The sequence below is a fragment of the Podarcis gaigeae genome, assembly GCF_964106915.1.
Source record: "Podarcis gaigeae genome assembly, chromosome: 18".
Taxonomy (NCBI): domain Eukaryota; kingdom Metazoa; phylum Chordata; class Lepidosauria; order Squamata; family Lacertidae; genus Podarcis; species Podarcis gaigeae.
Window position 1 is genome coordinate 4,831,852 of NC_139696.1, and position 14,043 is coordinate 4,845,894.

The 14,043-nt window shown below is 51.0% G+C and overlaps 1 protein-coding gene across 2 annotated transcripts in view; it reads left to right on the forward strand.

Moving 5' to 3' along the window:
- LOC310835580 (transducin-like enhancer protein 1) overlaps positions 1-13,298 on the forward strand; it is a 43,348-nt gene extending 30,050 nt beyond the window's left edge. For both annotated transcript variants that reach the window (XM_083720339.1, XM_083720338.1), the window contains exons 14-21: positions 1,022-1,203; positions 3,006-3,085; positions 4,861-5,110; positions 6,277-6,524; positions 8,764-8,911; positions 9,957-10,107; positions 10,902-10,978; positions 12,771-13,298. In XM_083720339.1, the coding sequence (XP_083576465.1) occupies positions 1,022-1,203; positions 3,006-3,085; positions 4,861-5,110; positions 6,277-6,524; positions 8,764-8,911; positions 9,957-10,107; positions 10,902-10,978; positions 12,771-12,878 (1,244 nt within the window). In that variant the 3' untranslated portion in view covers positions 12,879-13,298. The remainder of the gene's footprint in view (positions 1-1,021; positions 1,204-3,005; positions 3,086-4,860; positions 5,111-6,276; positions 6,525-8,763; positions 8,912-9,956; positions 10,108-10,901; positions 10,979-12,770) is intronic.
- Positions 13,299-14,043: the final 745 nt, after the last annotated feature.

Consider the following 14,043-nt stretch of genomic DNA (forward strand, 5'->3'; position numbering starts at 1 on the left):
ACTGCTATCAAACTAGGCTTCAAGTCCTTTTGGCTTTTTCTTCCTATAGAAATAAGGTTGTAAGGCTATCGTCACGCTGCAGTTCCTGTAGCTGCCAGTAGGGGGCCACTCCAACGCCAGTGTGATGAGCAGCAGGCAGGAGAGAGAGAAAGCAAGTAGGGCAGGGAGCCCAGGTGAACCTTTTAATGGAGGCAGAGGCACTGTGAAGCTTTCAGAGCTGTTGTGTGCTTCACAGAGCAGCAAAAGCTTCACAAGAACAGCTTGCTAACCTGCTGTGTGAAGCACTCGCCAAATTAAACTTCACTGCGGACATGTTTAATGGAGTGCTTATTATTATATCCTAATAATCCATTGTGGGACGCGGGTGGCGCTGTGGGTTAAACCACAGAGCCTAGGACTTGCTGATCAGAAGGTCGGCGGTTCGAATCCCCGCAATGACGGGGTGAGCTCCCGTTGCTCGGTCCCTGCTCCTGCCAACCTAGCAGTTCGAAAGCACATCAAAGTGCAAGTAGATAAATAGGTACCACTCCGGCAGGAAGGTAAACGGCGTTTCCGTGCGCTGCTCTGGTTCGCCAGTAGCGGCTTAGTCCTGCTGGCCACATGACCCGGAAGCTGTACACCGGCTCCCTCGGCCAGTAAAGCGAGATGAGCGCCGCAACCCCAGAGTCATCCACGACTGGACCTAATGGTCAGGGGTCCCTTTACAGCGTACAATTTCTGGGTCATGTGGCCAGCAGGACTAAGCCGCTTCTGGTGAACCAGAGCAGCACACGGAAATGCCGTTTACCTTCCCGCCGGAGCGGTACCTATTTATCTACTTGCACTTCGACGTGCTTTCGAACTGCTAGGTGGGCAGGAGCAGGGACCGAGCAACGGGAGCTCACCCCGTCGCGGGGATTCGAACCGCCGACCTTCTGATCGGCAAGTCCTAGGCTCTGTGGTTTAACCCACAGCGCCACCCGCGTCCCATCCCTTTACATCCATCTCTCATCTATTCCTTGATCCTTTTCTTCCACTTCAGCCCTGAGCCTGCGAAATCCACTCACGGTCCAGAGCTCCTACCAAGCCGCCTTCAACGTGGCGCACGCGTCTGTCAACGGCGACATGGCGAGTGCGGGGCCTTACGCGGGGCTGCACCTGGTAACCCCCCAGCTCAATGGGGCGGCGGTCGTAGGGGCCGCCAGCTACGGGCGTTCCCCTCTGGTAAGTGTTTCGGGCCATTGCCGCTTAGGGAAACGAGAGGGGGCTGCCCTATGGTGAGCCAGACCCTTGCTCCATCTAGACCAGTGCTGCCTACACAGGTTGGCAGCATCTCTCCAGTATTTCAGGCAGGGGGAACATGCTCGGCCCAGCCTATAGATGCTGTGGATTGAGACTGCCAATGAGCCACCGCGCTTCCTCAAAGCAAAATGCAAGGTTCCAGTCCTCAAGTTTCTGAACGAAAGATAAGTCCTACCCGAGTCGAAGCCCATCTAGACCAGTGCTGCATACACTGGCTGGCAGCAGCTCACCAGCATTTCAGGTGCCAGGCTTAGCCGAACCCAGAGATGCCAGGGAGTTGCATCCGGGACCAGCTGAAGACTGGCCACTCTGCCACTGAATTAAAACCTTCCACCTAAAACTGAAAAGTGTCTGGTCTTCATGGTTGTGAAATCAAGGGCGGATTGAAGTAGCAGTAAATGATTTATTTCTTGTGGCAAATGGCCATCTCTCCATGGGAAGAAGCCTTTTTCGTTATTCTGCGCTTGTCAGAAACTGATCTTTTGCTGTGGTCACTTTGAAACTCCCTGCTTATTTTGGCACCGGCTGAAAACATTTTCCCGCCTGTTCAAGCCCAAACCAGATGTGTAGAATATTGGCCTGTGTTCCAATCTGGTTGTGTAGCTTATCATAGAATTGTAGAGTTGGACCGGATCACACCGCCTGCGATGCAGGAATCTTGCCCTGCTGGGTCGTTGATTCAAATCATTATCTGGATCTTTTCACTGTCGCTGCTGAAGGAATGGGTTTCTGTGCAGGGACCCCAAATCCCCATTTTTCCTTTTCCAAGGGAGCGTTTCTAAAATGCTTTAACTTGAGCTCTTGAGCCAAAACCCAGCTGTATAAACAAGTGCTCAAAGCTCTCTCCCTTATCAGTCCATGAAGGCGGGTAATGGCCTTGTCCGTTCCAAAGTGGAACGGGGATGGTACGTCTGGGCCTTATCTTACGTCCTGACTACAAAGATGCACAGACCTAGTCCGGGAACAGCGCCAGAGTGTGTTCTTGGAGTTGGTGACCTCTTGCTCCAAGATAAGAGTATAGGGGGGGACAGGAATACCCTTTTATGGTCAGAAGAACAGGAAGGAAAACCCTTTTATGGTTAAGAATACTGGAGCAGGAACATATGTGATGTCAACCTGCGTGTACAGTGGTACCTCGCAAGATTAATGCCTCGTAAGACGAAAAACTCGCAAGACGAAAGAGTTTTTCGTTTTTTGAGTTGCTTCGCAAGACGAATTTCCCTATGGGCTTGCTTCTTTGGACTTGCTGTGGACTCACCACACAGGTGCCTTTCTGCTGTTCCGGACAGCAGAAATAAAGAACTCTTTCTCTGAACCAACCCTCGGTGTCATTTGACTTCCTCCCTCCCTTCCGGGAGCAACGCAGAGCCCACCAATCGGTAAAGTCTAATAAGGCTACACTGCGACAAGCTCGCTTCCCTACTGCTCTCCCAGAACCAGGAGAGGCATGAAAAGGGCAGAGGATAGGTTGGCTGACGCAGGCGCAGTCTCCAATTGCTTGGCAAAAACCCTGGAGAGGAAGGGACTATGGGGAGACAGGTGCTTCCAGTCCCACCGACTGGTTTAAATGTAGAAAGACCTGCCAGAGATGAGCTGCCCCGCCCACTAGGCCAAGTCTGTGTTTTTGCCAATAAAGAGTTTGCTCCCACTTTGATTCGGTGGCTTTGTGAAACTCAAGTTGCTGTCTGTTAACCAAAGCTAATCCTCTCCTCTGGTCTGACCAGGTCGCCTATGACCCTCACTCTCACCTGCGGGTCCCGGGATTGTCGACAGGGATGCAGACAGGTGTGCCTTCAGCAAAGCCGTAAGTGATGGCGTGGGGGTCTGTGTGCACAGCAAGGGACAAATTTGGGGATTGAGGAGGGTGCCGTCCCAAGGGAAGCGAAGCAACGATGACAATAAACAGTGTCTAAAAACCTCCCCCTTTGCATTCCCATGTCTGAGCCTCTCAAGCTAACAGACGATGACAATAATAATAATAATAATTATTATTATTATTATTATTATTATTTATTTGTACCCAGCCCATCTGGCTGGGTTTCCCCAGCCACTCTGGGCAGCTCCCAACAAAACACTAAAATACAATAACCTATTTAAACATTAAAAGCTTCCCTAAACAGGGCTGCCTTTAGATGTCTTCTAAAAGTCTGGTAGTTGTTGTTTTCTTTGATATCTGGTGGGAGGGCATTCCACAGGGCGGGCGCCACCACCGAGAAGGCCCTCTGCCTGGTTCCCTGTAACTTGGCTTCTCACAGGGAGGGAACCGCCAGAAGGCCCTCAGAGCTGGACATCAGTGTCTGGGCAGAATGATGGAGATGGAGACGCTCCTTCAGGTATACTGGGCCGTTTAGGGCTTTCAAGGTCAGCACCAACACTTTGAATTGTGCTCAGAAACGTACTGGGAGCCAGTGTAGGTCTTTCAAGACCGGTGTTATATGGTCTTGGCGGCTGCTCCCGGTCCTCAGTCTAGCTGCCGCATTCTGGATTAGTTGTAGTTTCCGGGTCACATTCAAAGGTAGCTTGCAGTAGTCCAAGCGAGAGATAACCAGAGCATGGCGAGACAGTCTGCGGGCAGGAAGGGTCTCATTCTGCGTACCAGATGGAGCTGCCCTGGACACAGAATTAACCTGCACCTCCATGGACAGCTGTGAGTCCAGAATGACTCCCAGGCTGCACACCTGGTCCTTCAGGCGCACAGTGACCCCATTCAGGACCAGGGAGTCCCCCACACCCGCCTGCCTCCTGTCCCCCAGAAACAGTCCTTCTATCATGTCAGGATTCAACCTCAATCTGTTAGCCGCCATCCATCCTCCAACCGCCTCCAGACACTCACACAGGACCTTCACCACTTTTACCGGTTCCGATTTGAAAGAGAGGTAGAGAGGTAGATAATAGACAATAATAGATTGAGAATTTCTATCTGCTTTTTTGTGCCCCTGCTTTCTTCAGAAGATCATTGGGTGCTGCCGGCTTCAAAATGCAAACTGCTTAGCCTTAAATAAATAAATGGGGGTTCACAACAGCCCTGCGATGTAGGTTAGGGAGAGAGGGAGAGGGACCGGCTTAAGGTTGCCCTGGGACTTTCCTGGCCGATGGGCAAACTCAAACCCTCGCCTGATGAGGGTTTCAGATTGCAGCTGCCATCACCTCCGAGTCCTCAAATATCTCGCAAACAATGGCATGGAGAGTTTTTGAGAAAAAAACACAGCCCTCCAGACCCAAACATTGTTATTTGCAGCTTCCCTTGTGTGGACAGTTCTGTGTTTGGGTTTTGGGGTGGGGGGTGGCCGAGAGGCCTGGAACGGAGTTTACAGGAAAAGGGCTTGGCTGGCAGGGCAGGAGAGGCCTACGCCGCAACAGCGTTTTGCAAGGTCTCCCTTGTTTGGTGCAGAACTTTCCCTTAAGTCGTGCTGATATTTAGTTCAGTGGCGGCAAAGATTTTAGGGGATTGGCAGTTCGCGGCGCCTTCCTGGGCCCCTGGAGGGAGGCCTCACCCCGCAGGGTCCGGGGTCTTTTTGCGAAGCCCAAGGGGCCGTTCCGTTCCCCCTCCACAAAGCCTTCTCCCCGGTTCCCCCGCAGAGCCTACTCCTTCCACGTCAGCTCCGACGGGCAGATGCAGCCGGTGCCCTTCCCGCCCGACGCCCTCATCGGCTCGGGCATCCCTCGCCACGCCCGCCAGCTCCACACGCTGACGCACGGGGAGGTGGTCTGCGCCGTCACCATCAGCAATTCGACGCAGCACGTCTACACGGGGGGAAAAGGCTGCGTGAAGGTGTGGGACGTGGCCCAGCCGGGCGCCAAGACCCCCGTGGCGCAGCTGGACTGCCTGGTATGTACGAGGACAGGGGTGTGTGTGTGTGTGTGTTGGTTTGCGTGACTCGGTTTCCCAAGCGCATCCCTAGGGTCTCCCAGGACTTGGGTGTTCTCGTGGTCCTTGCAAGATGGTTTTTATTGCTTCCTGTCTTTTAAAAGAAATATATCACCATCATTCCTTCTAGCACCAATCTTCGGGGGTGAGTGCCAATCATTTCTCATTCAAAACGGCATTTTCCATGTGCAAGAAGGGGAGAAAACCCAAAGGGTCAACCCGCTAAAAATTAATCAGTTAATGAGGGATGGGCCTGGAATTATGACTTTCTGTTTGGGGTCAGGTCAGGGAAAGAGGACACGGAATGGAGTCTCTGACAAAGGTTGTGGCTGGCGGGCTGCAGCCCTGAGCAGGATCACTCCATTTGCAATTTTATATTCTAAGGTAGAGTAAACCTTAAGCTGCTTAAAGGCTGGAATGGGGTCGGGGGGTGGAGTTGAAGCAAACATGGAATGGAGTTTCCGACAAAGGTTGTGGCTGGCAGGCTGCAGCCCTGAGCAGAATCACTCCATTTGCAGTTTTATATTCTAACCTAGAGCAAACCTTAAGCTGCTTAAAGGCTGGAATGGGGAGTATCTGGAATGGGGTCAGGTGGGGGGGGGGATGCGGACATGGAATGGAGTCTCCGACAAAGGTTGTAACTGGCAGGCTGCAGCCCTGAGCAGGATCACTCCAGCTGCAATTTTATTTTCCAAGCGCGACTTAATAAACCGTTTGCCTCTTCGGTTGGCCTAGAATTCAGACGTGTGGGATATTTCTGTGTTGCGTGTGCTATTTCTATCGCTTACGAAAGAAACTGGGAATATCGCCATTCCCTCTACAGTCGAATCCCGAACGCCTTGCAAGTCGAACCTTTCGGCTCCCGAACGCCGCAAACCCGGAGGTGCCTCTTCCGGTTTGCGAACGTTCTTTGGAACCCGAACGTCCGACGCGGCTTCCGATTGAAGCTTCCTGAAGCCAATCAGAAGCCGCGCTTTGGTTTCCGAATGTTTTGGAAGTCAAACGGACTTCAGGAACAGATTCCAGAGGTACGGCTGTATTCGCGATCTTCAGGGGTGAGCGCTGATCGTTTTATCCGTTCCAAACGTGCCGGCCGCTTCCTTAAACCTCTTCCTCCCTCGCCACAGAACCGAGAAAACTACATTCGGTCGTGCAAGCTCCTCCCCGACAGCAGAAGTTTGATCGTGGGCGGGGAGGCCAGCACCCTGTCCATTTGGGACCTGGCGGCGCCGACTCCCCGGATCAAGGCGGAGCTGACGTCCTCTGCCCCGGCCTGCTATGCCCTCGCCATCAGCCCCGATGCCAAGGTCTGCTTTTCCTGCTGCAGCGATGGCAACATCGTGGTCTGGGACCTCCAGAACCAGACCCTTGTTAGGTGAGTGTTACCTGCTGGCAGTCTGTCCAAGGAGGCGGGCGGGTGTGGGGGACTCTCTGGTCCTGAATGGGGCGACTGTGTCCCTGAAGGACCAGGTGCGCAGCCTGGGAGTCATTCTGGACTCACAGCTGTCCCTGGAGGCACAGGTCAATTCTGTGTCCAGGGCAGCTCCATCTGGTACGCAGGATGAGACCCTTCCTGCCCGCGGACTGTCTCGCCAGAGTGGTGCATGCTCTAGTTATCTCGCGCTTGGACTACTGCCATGTGCTCTACGTGGGGCTACCTTTGAAGGTGACCTGGAAATGACAATTAATCCAGAATGCGGCAGCTAGACTGAGGACTGGGAGCGGCCGCTGAAACCATATAACACCGGTCTTGAAAGACCTACATTGGCTCCCAGTACGTTTCCGAGCACAATTCAAAGTGTTGGTGCTGACCTTGAAAGCCCTAAAGGGCCCAGTAGACCTGAAGGAGCATCTCCACCCCCATCGTTCTACCCGGACACTAAACAACCAACTTTGGAAATTACTGCTTTAGTGGGACACCGGTTTCAGAACAAAGGCCTTTTGGCCAGCAAAAATGTCACCCTTCTGTGATGACCCCTAAGTGTTGTCGTTTAGTCGTGTCTGACTCTTAGTGACCCCCTGGACCAGAGCACACCAGGCACTCCTGTCTTCCACTGCCTCCCGCAGTTTGGTCAAACTCATGCTGGTAGCTTCGAGAACACCGTCCCACCATCTCGTCCTCCGTCGTCCCCTTCTCCTTGCACCCTCCATCTTTCCCAACATCAGGGTCTTTTCCAGGGAGCCTTCTCTTCTCATGAGGTGGCCAAAGTCTTGGGGCCTCAGCTTCAGGATCTGTCCTTCCAGTGAGCGCTCAGGGCTGGTTTCCTTCAGAATGGAGAGGTTTGATCTTCTTGCAGTCCATGGGACTCTCAAGAGTCTCCTCCAGCACCAGAATTCAATTCTTTGACGATCAGCCTTCTTTATGGTCCAGCTCTCACTTCCATACATCACTGCTGGGAAAACCAGAGCTTTTACTATACGCACTTTGTTGGCAAGGTGATGTCTCTGCTTTTTAAGATGCTGTCTAGGTTTGTCATTGCTTTTCTCCCAAGAAGCAGGCGTCTTTTAATTTTGTGACTGCTGTCACCACCTGCAGTGATCATGGAGCCCAAGAAAGTAAAATCTCTCGCTGCCTCCATTTCTTCCCCTTCTATTTGCCAGGAGGTGATGGGCCCAGTGGCCATGATCTTCGTTTTTTTGATGATGGGCTTCAGACCATATTTTGCGCTCTCCTCTTTCACCATCATTAAGTAAGAACTGCTTCATTTGCCAGTCAGGGGTTCTGAGCATAGCTGTCAACGTTTCCCCTTTTTTAAAGGGAAATTCCCTTATTCCGAATAGGATTCCTCGCAAGAAAAGGGGAAAGTTGACAGCTATGGTTCTGAATGCTTTCAGAAAATAGCACCTGGTGCTTTGAAGGCCCAAAGTTCAGGTGTCTATTGGGGCTTCAAAGCACCAGCTCTGTGCGAGACCCAGATGATCGATTATTCCAACATGTCTAATCTGTCATAGAATCATAGAATCCTAGAGTTGGAAGAGACCACAAGGGCCATCGAGTCCAACCCCCTGCCAAGCAGGAAACCCCATCAGAGCACTCCTGACATATGGTTGTCAAGCCTTTGCTTAAAGACCTCCAAAGAAGGAGACTCCACCACACTCCTGGGCAGCAAATTCCACTGTCCAACAGCTCTTACTGTCAGGAAGTTCTTCCTAATGTTTAGGTGGAATCTTCTTTCTTGTAGTTTGGATCCGCTTCTCTGGAGCAGCAGAAAACAACCTTTCTCCCTCCTCTATGTGGCATCCTTTTATATATTTGAACATGGCTATCATATCACCCCGTCACCTCCTCTTCTCCAGGCTAAACATGCCCAGCTCCCTTAGCCGTTCCTCATAAGGCATCGTTTCCAGGCCTTTGACCATTTGGGTTGCCCTCCTCTGGACACGTTCCAGTTTGTCAGTGTCCTTCTTGAACTGTGGTGCCCAGAACTGGACACAGTACTCCAGGTGAGGTCTGACCAGAGCAGAATACAGTGGCACTGTTACTTCCCTTGATCTAGATGCTATACTCCTATTGATGCAGCCCAGAATTGCATTGGCTTTTTTAGCTGCTGCGTCACACTGTCATTCCTGGAATATTGGGTGACTCCCTTCTCCTTTTATATCTTTCTTTCCAGGCAGTTCCAGGGCCACACGGACGGCGCCAGTTGCATCGACATCTCGAACGACGGCACCAAACTTTGGACGGGAGGCCTGGACAACACCGTGCGGTGCTGGGACCTCCGCGAAGGCCGCCAGCTTCAACAGCACGACTTCACCTCACAGGCATGGGGAGGGGGGCAAAGGAGGGGGCAGAAGGGGGAGGAGACTCACCTGGTTGAAGTGGGTGTGGCCTCTGGGCAGCCATTAACAGTCGGCAATGATAGACGCAGCCTCCCAGAACCCTCTTGAAAAAGACATCTGTGTTAGCGTCTATCGCTTTCTTGTGGCGGTGAGTTCCATAGGTTAGCGAGTCCTTGTGTGAACAAGGACTTCCCTTACTAATTTCTAGATTTATGAACAAGGGAGAAAAAGCTTTCTTTCTTATATTGGCACTGGGCATAACTTTATACATATCACATCGTTGTTTTTTTAAAAAATGCCTTTTTTGTTGTTTTCAAAATACTTTTTGGCATGGGGAGGTGGTAAATCCCCGGGGGATTTTCTGCCGTGTTTTCTTTAGCTTAAAAACAAGGATTCAGAAATGTGAGGAGCAGAGAGGGGTGCTACAGTCTCAAAAAACAACAACAAACAAAAAAACAAAAAAACAAATCCGTCTCCAAACTCCTGGCAATCTTCTTTCCATCCACTCGCCCTCTGGTTTCTTGGAGATTTCAGCAGGTTGTTCCCTGTCAATAATTAACGAGAACTAGAAACTTGGGTGCACATGTGAGAGAAATCACTGCGTCCTGGACAACCGAAAAAATTACACCATCCGCCCAGCACTTTCCATTTTTGCTTCTCGCCTCCGCCCGCGTTGCAACTAGAATTGAGGTCTAGAAACTTGGTGGGGGCTGAAATTAAGGCAGAGGCGTGCGGAACCCACGGGACTGTGGCCACCGCTCGGCCACAACCCTGGTGCGTGGCCTGCTTTCAATTCTCTTCCCTCTGTCCCCATCAGTGATGGCTGGTGCTCACTGAAGCCCTGATTGGGCGGGAGGTTGGGAGCTGACCAGTTGGTGGTGCTAAAGCTCATGGCAGGCAGAGCCACTTCCTGACAGGTTGAAGTGAGAAGTCAGGCTGGAAGTAGGTTTTGCACTGCTCCCTTCACCCTAATGGCTCATCCTCCACTGTCTCCCATCTCCCCCCCCCCCCACTCTTGCCCTTCCAGATATTTTCCTTGGGTTACTGCCCCACGGGGGAGTGGTTGGCGGTCGGTATGGAAAGTAGCCACGTCGAAATCCTTCACGTCTCGAAGCCCGAAAAGTACCAACTCCATCTCCACGAGAGCTGTGTCCTCTCCCTCAAGTTCGCCTCCTGCGGTAAGCCTGGGGTTTCTGCTAAAATTATTATTATTGTTGATTTATATACTGCCCTTCAGCACAGCGTCTTGGTGCAGTTCACAGAATAAAATTACATAAGAGACATCTTTTGTACTATGAACAGCTCAAATTGCCAAGTGCAGCTTTTAAATCGGGGGAGGAGGTAAAGAGTAGACAGACCGACGGGTGCTTCTGCAAGATAGGGCCCCTTCCAGCCATACCTGTCAACCGTCCCTTATTTGGTGGGACAGTCCCTTATCCCAGCGCCGTATCCCACTGCTATCCCTTATTGATGATGTCCCTTAAATTTCCCGGGTTTCAAAGGAAGCAGCTCCTCTCCCTCCTTCCCTTCCAGCCAGGGAAGCTCCAACTGGGTTGCTTGGCTGTGCTGCTCACCCAATAAGGAGTCTAAGAACGACTTGGGGGGTGGAGCTTGCATGCCTTGTGCCGATCAAATCGGCCGTCTTGCCTGAGGACTCGCCTTTGCTCAGTGCTTCCCAGCGGAGAGGGGACGGTGGTTTCCCTTGCTGCATCCCCTTTGCCGGGTTGCTGTGCTGTGGGAACCACCGCTTGAGGCTTCGCTTGGCTGCTGGCTGGGCTTTCTGCCTTTGGCTTGGAGGGGCTCAGAAGTTGAACATACCTGTGTTTGGAAAATCCCTTATTTTGGCTGCTGATCCCTTATTTTCGAGGCTGCTGGTCCCTTATTTTCAAATCTGTAAGTTGACAACTATGGTCAGATGAGATTATTCTCTTTATTGAGAGGCAGCAAAGAGCCTGTTTCTTCCCCATTACAGGAAAATGGTTCGTAAGCACTGGCAAGGACAACTTATTGAACGCCTGGCGAACGCCGTACGGAGCCAGCATATTCCAGGTAAGAGAGAGCCAGGGTCAGGCCGCTGATGGGTGAGAGAGGAGACCTATGCAAAGTGGCTGTGGACCAATAATTCATTTATCCATAAGAATTGGTGGTAATTCGTCTAGCTTTCGAACCCACACCCTTTTCTCTGATCAAATAAGTTGTCTGGAGAGTTTTTTTCTAGACAAGGGGTAGGCAACCTAAGGCCCGGGGGCTGGATCCGGCCCAATCGCCTTCTAAATCTGGCCTGCGGGCGGTCCGGGAATCACCGTGTTTTTACATGAGTAGAATGTATCCTTTTATTTAAAATGCACCTCTGGGTTATTTGTGGGGCATAGGAATCCGTACATTTTTTTCTTCAAAATATAGTCCGGCCCCCCACAAGGTCTAAGGGACCGGCCCCCTGCAGAAAAAGTTTGTTGACCCCTGTTCTAGACGGTCAAGGGTCCAGAAACCGAGCCTGATGAGGAACGGTTGAAGGAGCTGAGTATGTTTAGCTTGGGAGATAGAGGAGATAATGAGAGCCACCTTCAAATATCTCCAGAGCTGTCGCATGGCGGATGGGGAAAATTTGTTTTCTTCTGCTTCCGAGGGTAGGACTCGAACCCACAGGTTCCAGTGATGGTTCCGACTAAACATTAGGAATAAATTTTCAGCACGGGGAAAACGGACTCCATTGGGAAATGGGCTCTCTCCTTCCTTGAAGGCTTTTAGGCAGAAGTTCAATCGATGCTTTAGCTGAGATTCCTGCATTGCAGAGGGGTTGGGATGCATGACCTTTGGGTTCCTTCCAACTTTTCTGCTTCCATTTTTTCCCTAGCATTTATTTGTTGTTGTTGTTTAGTCGTTTAATCATGTCCGCCTCTTTGTGACCCCCTGGACCAGAGCACGCCAGGCCCTCCTGTCTTCCCCTGCCACCCCCAGTTTGGTCAGGCTCATGCTGGTAGCTTTGAGAACACTGTCCCACCATCTCGTCCTCCGTCGTCCCCTTCTCCTTGCGCCCTCCATCTTTCCCAACATCAGGGTCATCTGCATATCTGAGGTTGTTGATATTTCTTCCGGCAATCTTAATTCCGGCTAGGGATTCATCCAGCCCAGCCTTTCGCATGATGAATTCTGCATATAAGTTGAATAAGCAGGGAGACAATATACAGCCTTGCCGTACTCCTTTCCCAATTTTGAACCAATCAGTTGTTCCACATCCAGTTCTGACTGTAGCTTCTTGTCCCACATAGAGATTTCTCAGGAGACAGATGAGGTGATCTGGCACTCCCATTTCTTTAAGAACTTGCCATAGTTTGCCGTGGTCGACACAGTCCAAGGCTTTTGCATAGTCAATGAAGCAGAAGTAGATGTCTTTCTGGAACTCTCTAGCCTTCTTCATAATCCAGCGCATGTTTGCAATTTGGTCTCTGGTTCCTCTGCCTCTTCTAAATCCAGCTTGCACTTCTGGGAGTTCTCGGTCCACATACTGCTTGAGCCCTCCTTGTAGAATTTTAAGCATAACCTTGCTAGCGTGTGAAATGAGTGCAATTGTGCGGTAGTTGGAGCATTCTTTGGCACTGCCCTTCTTTGGGATTGGGATGTAGACTGATCTTCTCCAATCTTCTGGCCACTGTTGAGTTTTCCAAACTTGCTGGCATATAGAGTGTAGCACCCGAGCATTTATGGGAGGGTTTTAGTTTTAAAGTTTTGTTTCCTGAGGTTCGGGGCGAGAAGGGTGGTGACCTCCTGCTCTCGTGAAAACCAAGCCCGGCTTCCTTTCAACATTAACCCTTTCTCTCCCCCTTTTTATAAAAACTTTCAGTCCAAGGAATCTTCATCGGTCCTCAGCTGCGACGTTTCCACCGACGACCAGTTCATCGTCACCGGTTCCGGAGACAAGAAGGCGTCCGTCTACGAAGTGATGTATTGAGGACAAGTCGGCCTCCTCGCCGAAAGAGGGGCGGATGAGCCCCATAGTGTCTCCCCACCCCCCAGCCAAAGAATACACTTAAAACAAACTTAGCCTGGAGAGCAAAGTTGGACCTCCTTTCTCCTGCTAAGCACGTTCCTTTCGTGGATGAGGGTTTGTGTGTGTGCCTGCGTTTGGGGAAAGAAACACGGATTTCAGAAATAGGACTCTGCTGCTGCTTTTAATTCTCCCCGATCTGATTTTTTAATTTTTATTCCTGGTGGGTTCAAGAGGGAGTAGGGTTGTCTCTTTCCCCGCAACTCGCTCTCTCCTTAATTGTGTGTTCAAATCTAAACTCTCAGAACTGTTTCTTGTGTGTTTTGATCTCTTTTTTTTCAGAATCTTTAAAATAAAAACGGGATGGGTTGTTTTGTGGCACAACTCGGCTTCTGTTCCTTTTGTTTGGGATATTTCTCTCTGCCTGTCTTTCATCTCTTTCTTACTAGCCGTCCTCCTCTCTGTGTCTTTCTCTCTTTCATCTTTTCTGTCTCCTTCCTTCCTTCTTTCCCTGGGGAGCTTCCAGGGAGAAAGGGACAGGTCTGAAGGTATTTTTCGAAACGACAGGATGCGACTGACCTTTAATCCCAGAATTCTCTGCGCTGACAAGAAACTCCATCTTCCCATGCAAGCTAGAGAACATACCGTATTTTTTGCTCTATAAGACTCACTTTTTCCCTCCTAAAAAGTAAGGGGAAATGTGTGTGCGTCTTATGGAGCGAATGCAGGCTGCGCAGCTATCCCAGAAGCCAGATCAGCAAGAGGGATTGCTGCTTTCGCTGCGCAGAGATCCCTCTTGCTGTTCTGGCTTCTGAGATTCAGCATATTTTTTTTCTTGTTTTCCTCCTCCAAAAACTAGGCGCGTCTTTTGGTCTGGTGCGTCTTATAGAGCGAAAAATATGGTATATTGTGGTTCAAGGTTCTTTTCCAGACGGGCAAAGACATTCAAGGAACGTGGCTGGGACATGTGGCCTGGGGAACAGCCCCAAGGGCCAGACAAGAGAGCCCTCTACTCCCCCCCCCCACCCCTACGGATGAGTGCTTATAGCACCCTGTGGAAATGTGAATGGATTTTACTGCGTTCCCCTTCAAGGCGAGATTGCCCAAATCGGTTGAGGCACCTTGTGGA